Here is a 14,723-nt window from a genome sequence, read left to right on the forward strand (position 1 = left end):
AGGAGGAGAGGAGTTAATTGTAGCTTGATTAGCAACACAGAAGGGAATCAAGATGACTGCATTGTTAATGGCAGTGGGATGAGATCAATGAGTGTAGTTTGCCATGCACCTAGGTGGGTGTTTTAAGCAATTTAATTTTTCTTTTGTTTGATTTTAAGAGAACCAAGAGTACTAATGCATTTAGTCCTTGAAATCTTTCTGTGGTTGCAATTCTGGATACTTTAATGTTGTTGCATGGTGGTGGTTTTAAATGAACAGCAGGTGCTTATCCTGTTCCTTAGCAGTTCCTTGTTTCTCTGTTCTCTGTTGCCCTGTTCAGCAGCAAGTGGCAAGTGGTTCTCAGGACTGGACTTGCAGTTTTTCTCCTGCTCACCTTTGTTTATATTCTGGAGCATGTTCAAAACTGTTTATGATTAAACATTGCTCAAACAGCCAGCTTAAGATTTATTGACATAAGGAGGCTGGGAGGAAGGAGTGGCTGGCTGGTCATCTGTGTCTACTTTCAGCTGATAGTGCTGTTGTTGAAGGTGTACACATGTCTGCGCAACGGCTGCGGTGCGTCAGGCTGCTGTTCAAAACCGTGGTTGCAAGGGACCGGTACCCATTGGCACAGTCTTTTTCCCTTTGTGTATGGTACAGTAAAAGCAAGGGAGTATATGTGGGTGACGCACTTCTCTTGAGCTTGGGGTTCTGAAAATGTCCCATGGCTCTTGCGCAGGGGACTACTATTATTCTCTTGGCGGGAGAGGCTTGCACACGTCTGGGGAGAGAGATCAGGCTTTGAAACATGTTAATAGGGCTATGACCTACGGGAGTTTTAAGTGGGAATCCTTTTAGAAAAGACACATACCTCTTAAAAGACAGTGCTGTTGTATGGAAGGTAAGGAGGTTCAAAATGGAAGGTTGGAAGGAGAGCACCATTTAGGAAAATAAATGAAAATACAGAAATGTCAGACTTAAAGTAAGCTCATTTAAAAAAAAAAAACACACAAAAAAAAACCCACAAAAAGCAAACAACAACAACAAACCCACACATCTTTTCTGAAGCTAAAATAATTTTTTTCCTGGCCCCTCTTAGCTACATGCAAACCAGAGGTGTTAAGTAGCAATTTAGCTTTGGAAGGAGTCTGTACATAGTATGTAAGGTTTTGTTTGTTTATTTTAAAATCACAAATATTGATAATTTCCAGGATTTAGGGAAAAAAAATTAAAAAATAAAATGCAATGCTGACAACATACTAAAAAAAATTCACAGATTGATCAGCCTAACATGGAAAGAGATTTTTGCAGTTACAAGACTTAATGATAAAAGTGAGATACACAAACGTTGCACATAATTTACATTTTCCTCTGAAAATCAAATATTTATTGGCTGGTGAAGAAATGGTTAAGATAGGATCTAGACCTCTACAGGCTAGAATAAGTGATTAGAGCAACAGCGGTACACAGGCCGTTGTGTGCTATATAGAGTCTCTTAACTAGCGTTATTTTTATGTATACAGCCACACACAACACAAAATAACATAATAGGCTTGCTGTGTGTTGCAGATGATATCAGGAGTCTGCAGTGCTGATAGTGAAACTTTCTGGTGCTGGCAGCCAACCTCATTTAAATAAAAGCATCGTTTGCTCTTTATGCCAGCCCACTTCTTCAGTGGCAAACTTTCATATCAAGTTTTTGATGTCAGGCTGCTCCATTCTTATGCTTAAAACACCTCCTTATTCCCAAGCTTCAAAATAAACAGCAGCTTTAGGTTAATTTTAGATTTTAAGGACAGCTTATTAAATGTTCTCTGCAGGTAGCTAACTGTTGACATCTCTGGGAATGCAACGGCAAAGTTTTTCTCTGTTCTCATTATACTGAGAGGCATGATAAATGAGAAAGACTAATTGATTGGTGGAGTGGTGTTGGGTTAAGACATGGCTTACCATATGATACACAGGAAAAAGACCACTGTATCTTAACAGTTTGTTCAGAGACATGAAGTTGTTTATAGTAAGGACTACACAGGGGAACAGAGCAGCTTCTGTAATGGTGTGGTAGAAGTGGGGCCAGAATTCACCCTCAGGAGACTTGAATAAAATAAAATTAAAAAGACAAAAACCCCAACCGATATTGATTAAAAGATAGGTGTCACTGATGCTGCAGGTTAATTTATATTGATATAAAATTGCATCTGATTTGTGTGGGTGTAGGTAAGACCTTCAAGGCTCGTACATTTAGCGTGTTGGCAGACTTGAGTTAATCTTGCAGTGCTTCAGACTGGCTGTACTCCATGTAATCTGCCCTATGTGCTGCTGAACTGCAGCTTGCTTGTGTTTTAAAGGACTAGGAGCCCTCAGGAGTATAAGAGGAATTTGTCTTCTGATAGCAAGCGGTGTGCCCAGTGCTCCTGGGTTGGCGTGAATGGCATATTTTGAAGCTGACTCCAATGTTTTGAAATGTGAAGCTAAGTGAGGTACAATTATAGCACCACCTCTGTTTCTCTGTGTCTGGTGGATGGGCACTAAGCATCTACCATGTTGTCTTGGCATATATACTTAAAGCCTTCCACAAGGCCACCTTTTAACAGAGTCCCCGATGGAAGTACTGCAACTCTGCCTTAACAGTATTTGTTATAAAAGCCTGTTAATAATAATCTTTTGATTATACCAAGGCTTGGCGTTTGAGGTCATCTTACATATTTATAATCTGTCTAGAAAGAAAATGAATCCAGAGAAATCCTGACAATTAAGTGTTTATAGTTGGACGTTTCTATGTTTTAAATAGATAAGTGAATTAATGACCGGTGTGCCACTGAGTGTGTAAGTGGTGATAATGATGACGTTTTTAAGGATATCCTTCAGGTTTTTTTGCAGGCATTGAAGTGAATGAAAAGACAGTACTAGGTGGCTTATGGTGGTTTCTGCTGGAAAAGTTTCAGAAGGGTCGCTTTTGAAACTGTATGTTCCTGGCCCTTTGATTTCTGGAGGAGATTGAAGCAGCTTCTGGTAGGGTTTTTGGCACTGGACTGAGCAGGATTACTATAAGACCCATCTTGCAAAGCTGAGAGTAGTAGGATCAGGAAAAGACCTGTCCGTAATGTGAATTTCCCAGGCAGGGTGGTGTCTTTTGAGGGCACCTCTCACTATTTCCTGCTGGCTCTTCATTAGCTGAATGAAACACCCTTCTTAGCCATTTGGGTCATTTCTTTCCTGTTCTTCTATGAGATGTTGGTTTGTTACTTTGTGAGTTTATTCCCTGACCTTGTTGTGGTAGTTCATTACACTGAAAAAATGGCAACTACAATATCTTACAAGTTGGGTTTTTTACTTTCCTGCACTGTGTTTTACTCCTCAAAGGGGAGAATCTGGAAGTGAAACTGTACTTGATGTCTCAATTTTTGAAGAGTAAAATCAGAACATTAATAAAGAGATGCAACGGATGTGAAAATAAAACAGCAGCTCTTGATTCTTCACTACTGATTCTCCAGTGTGAAACAGTCTCGAATGTTCTCGCTTGAATGAAAAAATTAACTGTTTGTCAGTGGTGATGTTCAATTTATCAGATTGCTCTGTGGCAGCAGTTAAAAGGTTTGCTACATAAGAAATGGTAGGGAAGATGCATGGAATAAACGGACTGTTGAAGTTTCACAGCATGGTATAGTAGTGCAAACTCTCATGAAAGTTTAATAGCTGGTTGTTGGAGCCTCAAAAATGAAAATGCTTGTCTTCTGTGCACTTTGAAAGAAGATATTTATGAACCAAACCAGCATTTTGATTTTTATTTTTTTTGGGGGAGGGAGGGGGTGGGGGGGTGGGGCTTCTAGTATCTCTTTTCCTTTTTAGCCTTCCTGATCAGCCTTGGGGTGTTTATACTCTTCCCCCTCCACCACCTGCTTGGCTCAGTCTCACTCTCTGCCTTTTCCCCAGATGGGCAGTGGCGGAGACCCTGCTGTTCATCAGCACTGTGAGGTGGGATGGCTGCAGAGACTGGAGGGACTGAAGAAACAGAAATGATTTTTGTTTATGTCTGTGTGTTCATGGCGCTGGCAGGGACAGGAATCTGTTTGCCCAGACTTTCCTGTGAACGTTGCTGTCTTCAAAGGAGTTTGCTAAAATACCTATTTGAAAAATCAGCCTCTGTGTGGAAGTGTTTCTCAGTGTGTTTGAACCTTGATGAAATGGCATAAAGGGAAGCCCTGTGCAACTGAGCTCAATAGAAACATTCATTACAGCTAATTTACTTGGTGCTTCTAAAGAGACTTAGCTATTCATAAGTTGTGGGTTTGCCTGATGCTGCTGGTAATATTTGTTTTAAATAGATACACTTGCCTGCACATGCTCTTTGCCCATCTGAAATCTTGTCTGGTTGTGCTGGAAACCTTGTTTTAAACATGGCAATATGCAGTGTGAGGCAAATCCCAGTTTAACCTGTGGTGCCTTCTCATTAAGTGAAAAAATTCTTTACCATATGTATGGTTCCAGCTGAGCAGTAGCAAGGAGCATGAGGAAAAGGTCTTGTCTGACAAAGAGAAATGGCAATTTTCTTTTTTTTTTTTTCTGAAGCACTGTCCTTGTTCAGCCATCTTACTGTGCTTGCATTTCTCAAGGATAATCAGCAAATAAACTCTGGAAGCATGAAGGTATTAAAAAGCACTTATTTTGCAACGTGCAGAGCCTGTATGTCCCATCCAAGACAACCACAAAACCACTCCTGCTCCTGCAGACGTGACCTGCTGGTTGCTACGGGAGAATTGCCATGGGCACGGGGCTGCAGGAAGCACTTGTTGGAATGCAGAAAACATTTTTGGTCTTTGTTTGGTCCTCTTGCATAAAGCTTGAGTGACTTTGGGTTTGAAATAATTAAGCTTAATAAAAAAAAAAGATAATCTTGACTTTTCTGTTTCAGGAACTTTTGAAAATGATGCCTTAGAGCATCAGCGTGGCAGCTGATGTGATTTACCTGATAAAGACCAGAGCTTTTCTCAAAATGAATGAATTGCATTTCATTTTCTGAAAGGAGAAGGCAGTGTTTGGATCATGTGATGCTTAAATCTGAGTCTGTGGTTACATGCTCTGGGGTTTTTTTATGATCTAATATAAATCTTTTTTGCTGGTACCTCCTCCTTTCCTTCCTCCCCTTGATACTGGCCCCCTCCACCTTCTCTGTGTTGGTGCTGGCGTTGTCATGTGGAAGGTGAGATAAGGGATCTGATCTGCCTGACAGTTTACTCCCAACAAAAAAAACACCTGAATTATTATTTCAGCTACCTGGTTTGCTTTGCTGTGCAGTGGTTCAGACGGTACTGTTGGCACGAGGGTGACATTGAGAGGAAACGGCTGAGGGGAAGGAATGGTGGTGGGGCTAAAGGAAATGCCTCTTACTACAGGGAAACAGATTTAGATTGTGTTAAAATAAATCTGTATGAGATTGAGTGGTTTAATTGATATCTCTTTGGGCAGAAGTCGTCCAGTTACGCTTCCTAGTGAGTCCAGGGTGAGCATGGGAAAAGGAGAATTTCCAGCTAACTTGGATGCATGGGAGGGGAAGGACAAAGAATCCTTCCAGTAATCTGGAATTACAGACTAGTTGATACTAATTCCACTGGACCAGGTATGAGGAATTCTTGATTACTTCAGTGTGAGTTTGCCTTTACTAAAACCAGGTGTACATTAGCTCTAGTACGGGAATGATACATAAGAATTGGTTAATGCCAGGGACCCCAGTACACTGAAGTTATTTGTGCTTCTGGTGTAACAGAACAATGGAACAGTTGCTGGTACTTTTTCAGGAGAAGGTTCCCAACAGAAGAAAACTAAAATTCATGGACTAGAAGTAATACCACTCTTGATTTCAACTAATTATTTCAAACCTGAGCTCACTTAAATATGCACATAGACAATTTTAGTTCGGTCTCAGCTGACATACATGCTTAACATGCAATGTTAAGCGTGACAGTATGTATTAAATAAAGGGATTGTATTACAGAGCATGCAAGGCAAGTGACTTATGAGCTCTGGGTAACTGTGAAGTTAGAAACCAGTCCTGATCTAACCTAACGTGTGACTTTCTGAATAATTGTCACCAAACATTTCAATGGGTTGCTCTGTCTTTTCAGCAGTGACAGAGGTTGCTATACTCCTTTATTTGCAGATAATCTCAGTGCTTTCTAAATCCAATTTTTCTTCAGTTATGTTAAAAACACTAACAGGGACTTGTATAGCTTTTCCTCTAATTAAACAATAGTGGATAATACCAGAGGTGTTTTTACAGAGAGCTCCGTAGTATATTTCCTTGTCCTGCTCTCTGGCGACATGCTTGGCTTATCTTCAGACTGAGTTGATTAATTACAGGAAAAACAAATGTGGATTCTGAGCTTCACCATTTACATGCAGACCCTTTGTTTATCTCTTCATGAATGCAACAAATTATTTTACTGACCATCATGTTACAGACACTTACCTGATGTGAGTTTGATAAAGGACTTTATGGGAGGCCTTCAGTAGTTTTCAGCATTAAGTCTGGTCAGATCAGTAGAGCAATTGAACGGGAAATAGCAAATGCTAAAACCTCATTACTTTAAGACTGTGGTAACCTCCAAAAGGAACCAAGCACTCTTAAAAGCGTGGCAGTTATACTACCTGTGTCTCCTAGCCTAGAGAGATGTGTGAAGAAAAGAATTATAATGACTCTTAAATTGCCATGGTGATAGGTACATGCTTGTTTTGTAATGTGTATTTAGACTTAAGAGAATAAAGTGTATTTGTCTTTGTTCCTCCAGAACTTTCTGTAGTCTCAGTGCAATTAACTTTTTCATTTGGAATGCAGATGGCACTAGCCAAGTGGATGATATAATTAGTTTCTTATTGGTATTGCTTACAAAGTGTTATTTAGGGGGAAAATATTCTAGGGTAGGGAGTGGAACAGGAAATATTGGATGACTTCAGTATTATTAGTAGTAGTAGTATTACAGAGAAGGGGTGAATAGTACCTAATCTCCTGTGACAGCTCAGACAGCTTTCGGAGCCTGTTGTACAGTTTTGACATTAATTCAAACTAATATTCATTTTAATTCATTTGTGATTGAAAGGTAGTTTTCTTACTCATGTTTTTGCCCACCTTGCTGCTTCAGGCAGCTGTGGTTCCAGCAAAATAATCGTTTTGAGCACAGTACTTATGATGATAATTCCCATTGGGGAGTAAGGGTCTAGTTTATTTTAGTGAAGATGGAGAAAATGATTTGGTTATTTTAGTGACTGAAATGGGTGGAAACCCTTCTAAATACTTGGCAGCTGAAGTGTTTTGTTTTGTGCTGGCTAATACAGTGTGTCTTGCTGTGGAAAAGCTGAAGTTTTGAAGAGTATTGCTTTCTAAGGGCAAAGTGCAGCATCACAAAGCAAGAAATCTTGGTCCATAAATGTTCCAAGTTCAGCTGTTACACAGTGGTCACAGCAATTATCAGAGCCTTGTTTTTGAAGAAATGTGAATCTGAGGTGGTAGCTCTTGTCTCAGTTTGCTTATCCTCTCCGTGGGCAGACCTTTAGGACTCAGATACATGTTTAGTCAAGTGAAGCAAACTCTGTCTTTTTCTAACCAAATTTAGTTCGATACTGGGTGCGCTGGTACCTGAGCTTTCCCATTGTGTCTCTTACCTTGTCCAAGGCATCTCCTTCCAGACTACTTCAAAGTATTATGGAATAGGGAGTGGATTTATGGGAATTATTTAATAGGAACTTCATTTTCTTAGAGGCAGGCAAGTGGTTCTTCCCTTAGCTGTTTACAGAAGGTGAAGAAAATCGGTTACAGGACAAAATTGGCACTTCTTTGTAACAGCTGCTACATACGCAACCTGCGCATTGATCATGGCCTGAAATTTTGATGTTTATCCTACAAATTGAATGAAAGGGTGAGAAGTATCCACCTTGCCCTCCAGTAAAATCCTAGAATCATAGAATGGTTTGAGTTGGAAGAAACCTTGAAGATCATCTAGTTCCAACCCCCTGCCATGGGGAGGGAAAATTATGCCAGGCACTTCGAAATAAATGGGAATGATAACGGCCTGACAGAGGTGACTGTCAAATTCTTTCTTGTGCTGGGAAACCAGATATGTTTCTGGAACTTTGCATGGGAATAATACCATATTCTTCTGGGTGAACTATGTGTAATTGACACAAAACGAATTGGTTTCAAGGAAGTTACAGGGGACAGAAATAGCTGTTGTGTGGGCCTTGTTTAGGATTTCTTATCTTTTACAAGGGTTTTTGTGGGCACCTTCGTCAAACTTTAGCTAGTAGTGACATAGTTCTGTTTAATCATGACATGTAATTAGCTCTGGCTGCCTGCTTTTCCTGAATCTAAGGTATTTACTAGATACCTTACTAGATAAGGTATTGTAGAGATAATTGCCTCATCCTTAAGAGTTGAACTACTGTCCCCTCACATCATAGAAACATTTAGGTTGGCAAAGACCTTTAAGATGGAGTCCAACTGTTAACCTGGCACTGCCAAGTCCGCCACTAAACCATGTCCCCAAGTGCTACATCTCCAGGCGTTTTAAATCCCTCCAGGGATGGCGATTCCACCACTTCCCTGGGTAGCCTCTTCCAATGCTTGACAGCCCTTTTGGTGAAGAAATTTTTCCTAATATCCTATGAAAACCTCCCCTGGTGCCACCTGAAGCCATTCCCTGATGTCCTGTTTCTTGCTCTGGGGGAGAAGACCGACCCCCCCTGCCTATGGCCTCCTTTCAGGCAGCTGTAGAGGGTGATTAGGTCCTCCCTTATCCCCCTTTTCTCCAGACCAAACTCCCCCAGCTCCCCAGCCCCTGCCTGGCTCTGGACACGCTCCAGCCCCCCACGTCCCCCTGGCAGTGAGGGGCCACAGCTGAGCCCAGGGTTCGAGGGGCGGCCGCACCGGTGCCCGGTGCAGGGGGACGGGCACTGCCCTGGCCCTGCTGGCCACGCTGGTTCAGAGACAAAGTCAAGAGTGGCAGAGAGAAGGATTTGGATACTGGGAGTCAGTGGTGTGGTAACAGTATCTGCAAGTTTAAAAAGGAAAAGTGGCAGTTGGAGCAAAAGGAGACAATCATGCTTGACTATGCTTTTTGAATGAAACCTTGCACCTGTGTTACTGTTCTGATTCAAATTGCAAAATGTGTTATTTTTAACAAAGCACTTCCTACAATGTTTCTTGCTCAACCTGCATCTCAGCGCTGTTAACACAGATGGTACCAGCGCGTTTATAACGGCGACACTCAGGAATAACAGGATTTCATGAATTATGGCACGATAAAGTCGACAAAGATGGTACCAAGTTGCTGATGACAATGCACGTGTAACAGTCTTCCAACTTTTCTAGTTATTTCTTTTTGTATAATAAACTGGATTGATGTTATATCACCTTATGTTACATATAATTATGTTTATTTACATGACATAATATTTATAAATATCATTCCAGGTTTTCTATATACATTTTTGTGTATCTCTATTTTATACATACATTTCACCTTGACTTTTTCAGGATTTGTCTTCTCCATTTTGTCTCTGTGATTTTCCATGGTGTAAATGTAAAATCATAAATCCAGCACAGTTTCCTGTCTCCTTTTAAAATCTTTAAATACCCTTTTCTTGCTCTTACACAGCAGGTCTTACCAGAAGTCATTTGGTGTGGAACTGGCACTCAGGGTGCTCTAACAAAGAATCAGTGACTGTAATAGCTGCTCTTAAACCTGGGACTATGTTTTGGCAAATGCATCCCCGTTTCCTTTGCATCTGTGAGTAAAAGGTGCTTTGTAAAAAGCAGCCATATTCTCCCCTTCCTCAGAGTTATGCAAGGTATGGAGTCACTTTGGGTTTTCTACCTAACCATTTTTCACGAAGTCTGCCATAAGGGTGACTGTTTATGTAAACAGTGTTTCTTAGCACTTTATTTTTCAGATCTTCTGTGGATGAAATGCTTGTGGTCACTGTCACTGGTTCACCACATGAAGGATGCCTAATAGCACTGGTGCTGTGTGGTCAGTGTGAGGGCCCTGTCCAGGAAACTTCTGGAAAATCTGTGTTGTTTAAAACAAACAAGATTCTAGCAACATCTTTTATATCACTGTAACCATGTGTGGCATGTGTACTCTCTCTTCCCCTTGGTCTCCAATGTATATATAGCATGCGTTCAGCAAGTGCTATGGAGTCTGAACTCATGCATGCAGCAGGGACCCAGCAATCAATTTTCTTTTACTTTCTCCTGCCTGTAACCTAAGAAGGCAAGAACTGTTTCTATGCAGTTTATGGAGGGTGGGGTGTGTGTGGGTGGGTGTGTTGGTGTGTTTTTTATTTCAACACAAACTAAAAAAAAAAAAACCTTTCTATTTTCAATGTCTTGTGAAGCAACCTAGAAAAATGGGAATCCTTTCCCACAAGGAATTTACATATGCAACATACCGTAACTGTGTATGAGTACAATACATATGGTTTATATGGCCAGGGATTGCAGGATGTACCTGTCTGTAGCAGGTTATCGAGTGGAAAAAACTCAAGTGGTTCTAGAACTGAAGCAGATTTCTTCCTGCCTATACCAAGACTGAGAGGCTTTGCAGACCATTAATTTACCCCTCTAATCAGCTGGAAATTTCAGAGGTGCTTAAAAGAGTTGCTTCTTGGGCACCCTGGGAAATACCAGTTAACTTCATTATGCTTTTTATCTTGAGTCTAATCTGTGCTTCCAGATTGATCTTTTTCTCATGATGGAGATGTTAAGCAGTAGTAGTAGTTGCTATGCATCTTTGATAGGAATCATGCAACATGCATCAAATAGTATAACTCAGTTTAACCCGAAATTATACAGTAATCTTAAGGAATGTATGCTCAGTTCTGCTTGGACTGTCTGTCTTGTCCTGCTTATCTTCTGTAGAAGTGTAATTCTCGTAGGCTTAAATCTTGTGCTAATGTGCCTTACTCCTAAATAGAACTACCTGATATAACTTGAGTTTATCCTCTTCTAGTCAGAAAGAGGTTAGTTAAGGAACAATTAGAAAAGCTCATTAAAACTGCATTCAGGTTCAGTGTAATGAAAAGTGAGCTTCCTGTCACAAGATGATTCAGAAAGCATGCTTTTCTGATTTCTCATTGACACAGTTCCCCAGTATTAATGCATGTATGTAGTGTCTTGGGCCGTGCTGTTGTCACTGTTTGCATTACTGTGGTGGTTGTGATAGAGACTGGAGCAATAACATTAATCTCAGGCACCTTCTCACCCCTGAGGGAGGGGAGGAGTTCTGCAGGAATTTACAATCTCTTTTGCATTGCATTTCCATTTCTTGGGTCCCAGGTTTTTACAGCAGTGAAAGCATAAATTCAGATAAACTACCCCCACCTTGGCTTTGCAGGTAGCGTCAATACTGGAAGCAGAATCCTTCTCGAGCTGTGAGCACCCTTGCACATATCCACAGTGATTTGTCTGGGACTAGTTTCTTCCAAATTGACCGTGTATGTGCTAATCAACATAATCAGTGAAATCTAGTTGTATGTCCTGGGTTCTGCTTCAGTAGATTGGGAAGCCTGTCTTTCTCAAAACAAAATCACAGCAGCCAACAAATTGTTTGCTCCTGTAGTCAGCCTGGCTTCTCTGTTTCTTTTCCCTCAATCCAGTGTAAAATTGCAGGTAATTCACATGGCTGAATCAGATAGCTTTGGGGAGGCTCTCAAGGAAAAGCAGTGGTAAAACAAGCCTTTTCAGCACGTTTTTACTGGATTAGTTTAGGCTTCATTTTTCAGGTTGACTCATGATTTTGTTAAAGTAACAGATTTTGTTAAGATAGACCATACTCAGACTGATGGGACTGCCTCACAATGTTTTGGATTGTAGGTATATCACCTTCTTACCTAACATTGTTACAGCATCATTAGTTGCACCATCACCTGGAAGCAGTAACATGTAGGAAATGTGAATCTTGCATCACTGGGCCCTTCTGAAAAGGAAGACTCAAGTGGCAGTGGGATAGAGCCCCTTACTGGTATGAAGCTGTAGTGGGGATCTGGCCTCAACAGTGCTGCAAACCTGCTGTAGTGTTCTGTGCAGTCAGGCCTGTTGAGAGCAGCAGCAGGTTGGGATTGCACTGAACACTGTTAAACAAGAACTGATTTGTCCTTGACTCAGATGTTGACAAATGCTGAGCACCTGGTGTTACAGCAGAGAATTCCCTTGCTCTGTGAAAGAAAGCTCAGCTTTTCCCCAGTAAGGGCTTGAAAAATGATACTTTGCTCATACTGATACTGAGCCTTAGTCCCTGTGATGCTCATCGCAAATGCTTTTTTCTATAAGCAAATCCATGTAGCAATATGAAAGCTTAAAATCCAGAGTAGTGGTTCAACACCTTGTTTCAGGTTTGTCTCAGTAAGCTGTGTGCCTGCTGCTGGCAGACATTGCAAGGCACAGACACCGCTGTTTTGAATTGTGCGTTTGTATTGAGTCTGCAGGGAACCATGTTTAGAAGGGTTAGATAAACATAATTAGGTTGCATTGCCAGCAATGATGTTCTTATTTAATGCATTAATGAGTGCAGGTGGCAGGACCTCTGAAGTGAATTAAATGCAATGCAAACTCCTGCTGCACATAGCAGAGTCATTGTGAGCCCAAGCTGCTGAACACTGAGCCAGCTTATTTGAGAGATGAGGTGGGAGATGGGAATGAGCTTCCCATGCCTGAATGATAATTTTGCACTCCTCACGGCAGGTTTCTGAACATTACCTTAAAGCAGAACTAGCTTGTGTGGAAGAACCACGAGCAAGAGAATATTTTTAGAACTGTAATAGAATGCTTTTCTGCATTTCTGTCGAGGGCAGCATTAAGATAAGGCGGTCACAAATACAGATTTACTTGCTTGCTGCTGTGTTCTGTTACCTGGCAGGATTCAATAATGCACTGGCTAAAAGAATTACATTCAGCCTACACCGGCACTTACAGTGCAAGAACAACACTGCCTGAGTCCCTCCATTTCCTTCCATAGGCAAGATGCTGGGAGCCAGTACAATTACTGTGCTCTGTTGGCCTTTCCCACGGTGAAACCTGGTTTTTATTTCCTGCTGCTTTAACCTTAGTATCAGTGAAATGATCCCTGGAAAGCTTGTATTGATTGCACATGATTGTCTAATTAAAGTGCAATAAGAAGAATTGCAGAACACTCGCTCTTACAGCCCTGTGCCTATTGTAGACACTATAAATTAGAAAGCTTTCTGTTCAAATATGGAAAATGTCAGTGCTTATTTCCTTTTGAATTTCCCAACACCTCCTGAAGGCTACAGTTGTAGATGTGTGATTTTATTTTTTTTTTCTTAAATAACGATGGGAAATAAGTGTTATATAGAGAGAAAATTGGGCCCTGTAGGGTTGCAGGGGCCCTAGTCTAACCCTGCTTGCTATAATCCATGTTGTCTAAAGGGAGGCACTTCCAAATTAATGTCTTTTAATCTGAACCCTGCTAGATGGTCCTTTAGCCTCACTTGTGGAGATATAAATGGGTATTAGTTATACAATATGTAGAGGCCAGTCCTTAAGCAGTGTTGTGCGGTCTTACCTGGAGGCAGTTTGTTACTCTCTCTGGACTTTATGGCTCTTTTGCTCCATGTTGCTTGTGGTTTGATACTTTCTAGTAACTTCTATCTTCCTGACTTGGGTGCAAAGAGCTAATAAAAGGTAAATCCTAGAAATCCTAGTCATCAGCAGGAACCTGAAAGTTTGTTGTTATAGTTCTGCATCTGGCTTAGTCATTGATTGAATACATGGCATTGGGGAAACACTTAACTTACCCAAACCTTCAGCTTGCATCTAATCTCTAGGTGATACATGATACACTACGATACATTTACAGAGATGTATGAATGATCGGTAGTTCTGCCCAGGTCGCTGGACAGAAAGATCCTATCGAGAATGGTGGACTTCTGTGCTGTGAATGAATTAATGGTTCACCAGTTGCATACAAAAACACTTTGCTTGGTATCATGTGTGAAACTAACATTTCCCTTTCTCCCCTTTACAGATGTACTTTCAGATTCCCTAGCACGGTTATAAAGATCCAGTTCACATCTTTATACCATAAAGAGGAAGCAAAAGAGGAAGCCTCATCGCCTCCCCTTCGGCCACTTTACCCTCAAATATCGCCTCTGAAGATCCACATCCCGGAGCCGGATCTCCGGAGTGTGGTCAGTCCCCTCCCGTCCCCTACAGGCACTATCAGGTAAGATGTTGACTATCCAGAGTGCTTTCTGGAAACTCCATCTGTGTTCTCTGACATAAGTCTGTGAGCTCTGTTTTGTTTGGTATACTTGGTGCATGAAATGCCCCATTAAAAATAACTAGTTAAATATCTGATGTTCAAAAATGACGGAAGACCCCTAAAAACTGTGTGTTGGTAGCTGGAAGTAGGGCACAAGGGTTTTGTTTAAGAGCTTGAAGGGTTTGGGGGAAATTGTTAGTCTCACGCTATAGAGTTACTAGTCCGTCTTTGGTAGTGGAATTAGAAGTGTATCGAGCTACCTATATACATAGAGAAAAGAAAGCAGGCAAATACTTTCTATGTTGAGACCGCCTGTTTTATTTTTGTCTCAATAATACTCTGTTGTTGCTGGGTGGTGCCGGTATTATCTGAAGTTGGGACAAGGGTGGCTGGCCATTGGCACGTGGTTTCCTGGGAATAGAAGGAAATGGGGGTAGGATGCTGGCGGTGTGCTAAGGGGCTGTAGCAATC

General features: G+C 41.2%; 1 protein-coding gene across 2 annotated transcripts in view; it reads left to right on the plus strand.

The window, feature by feature from the left end:
* The window catches only part of FOXK1 (forkhead box K1), a 56,066-nt gene that overhangs the window by 12,843 nt on the left and 28,500 nt on the right, over positions 1-14,723 (plus strand). For both annotated transcript variants that reach the window (XM_040589923.1, XM_040589924.1), the window contains exon 2: positions 14,016-14,213. In XM_040589923.1, coding sequence (XP_040445857.1) covers positions 14,016-14,213 — 198 coding nt within the window. The remainder of the gene's footprint in view (positions 1-14,015; positions 14,214-14,723) is intronic.

The sequence above is a fragment of the Falco naumanni genome, chromosome 4 (assembly GCF_017639655.2).
Source record: "Falco naumanni isolate bFalNau1 chromosome 4, bFalNau1.pat, whole genome shotgun sequence".
NCBI lineage: Eukaryota > Metazoa > Chordata > Aves > Falconiformes > Falconidae > Falco > Falco naumanni.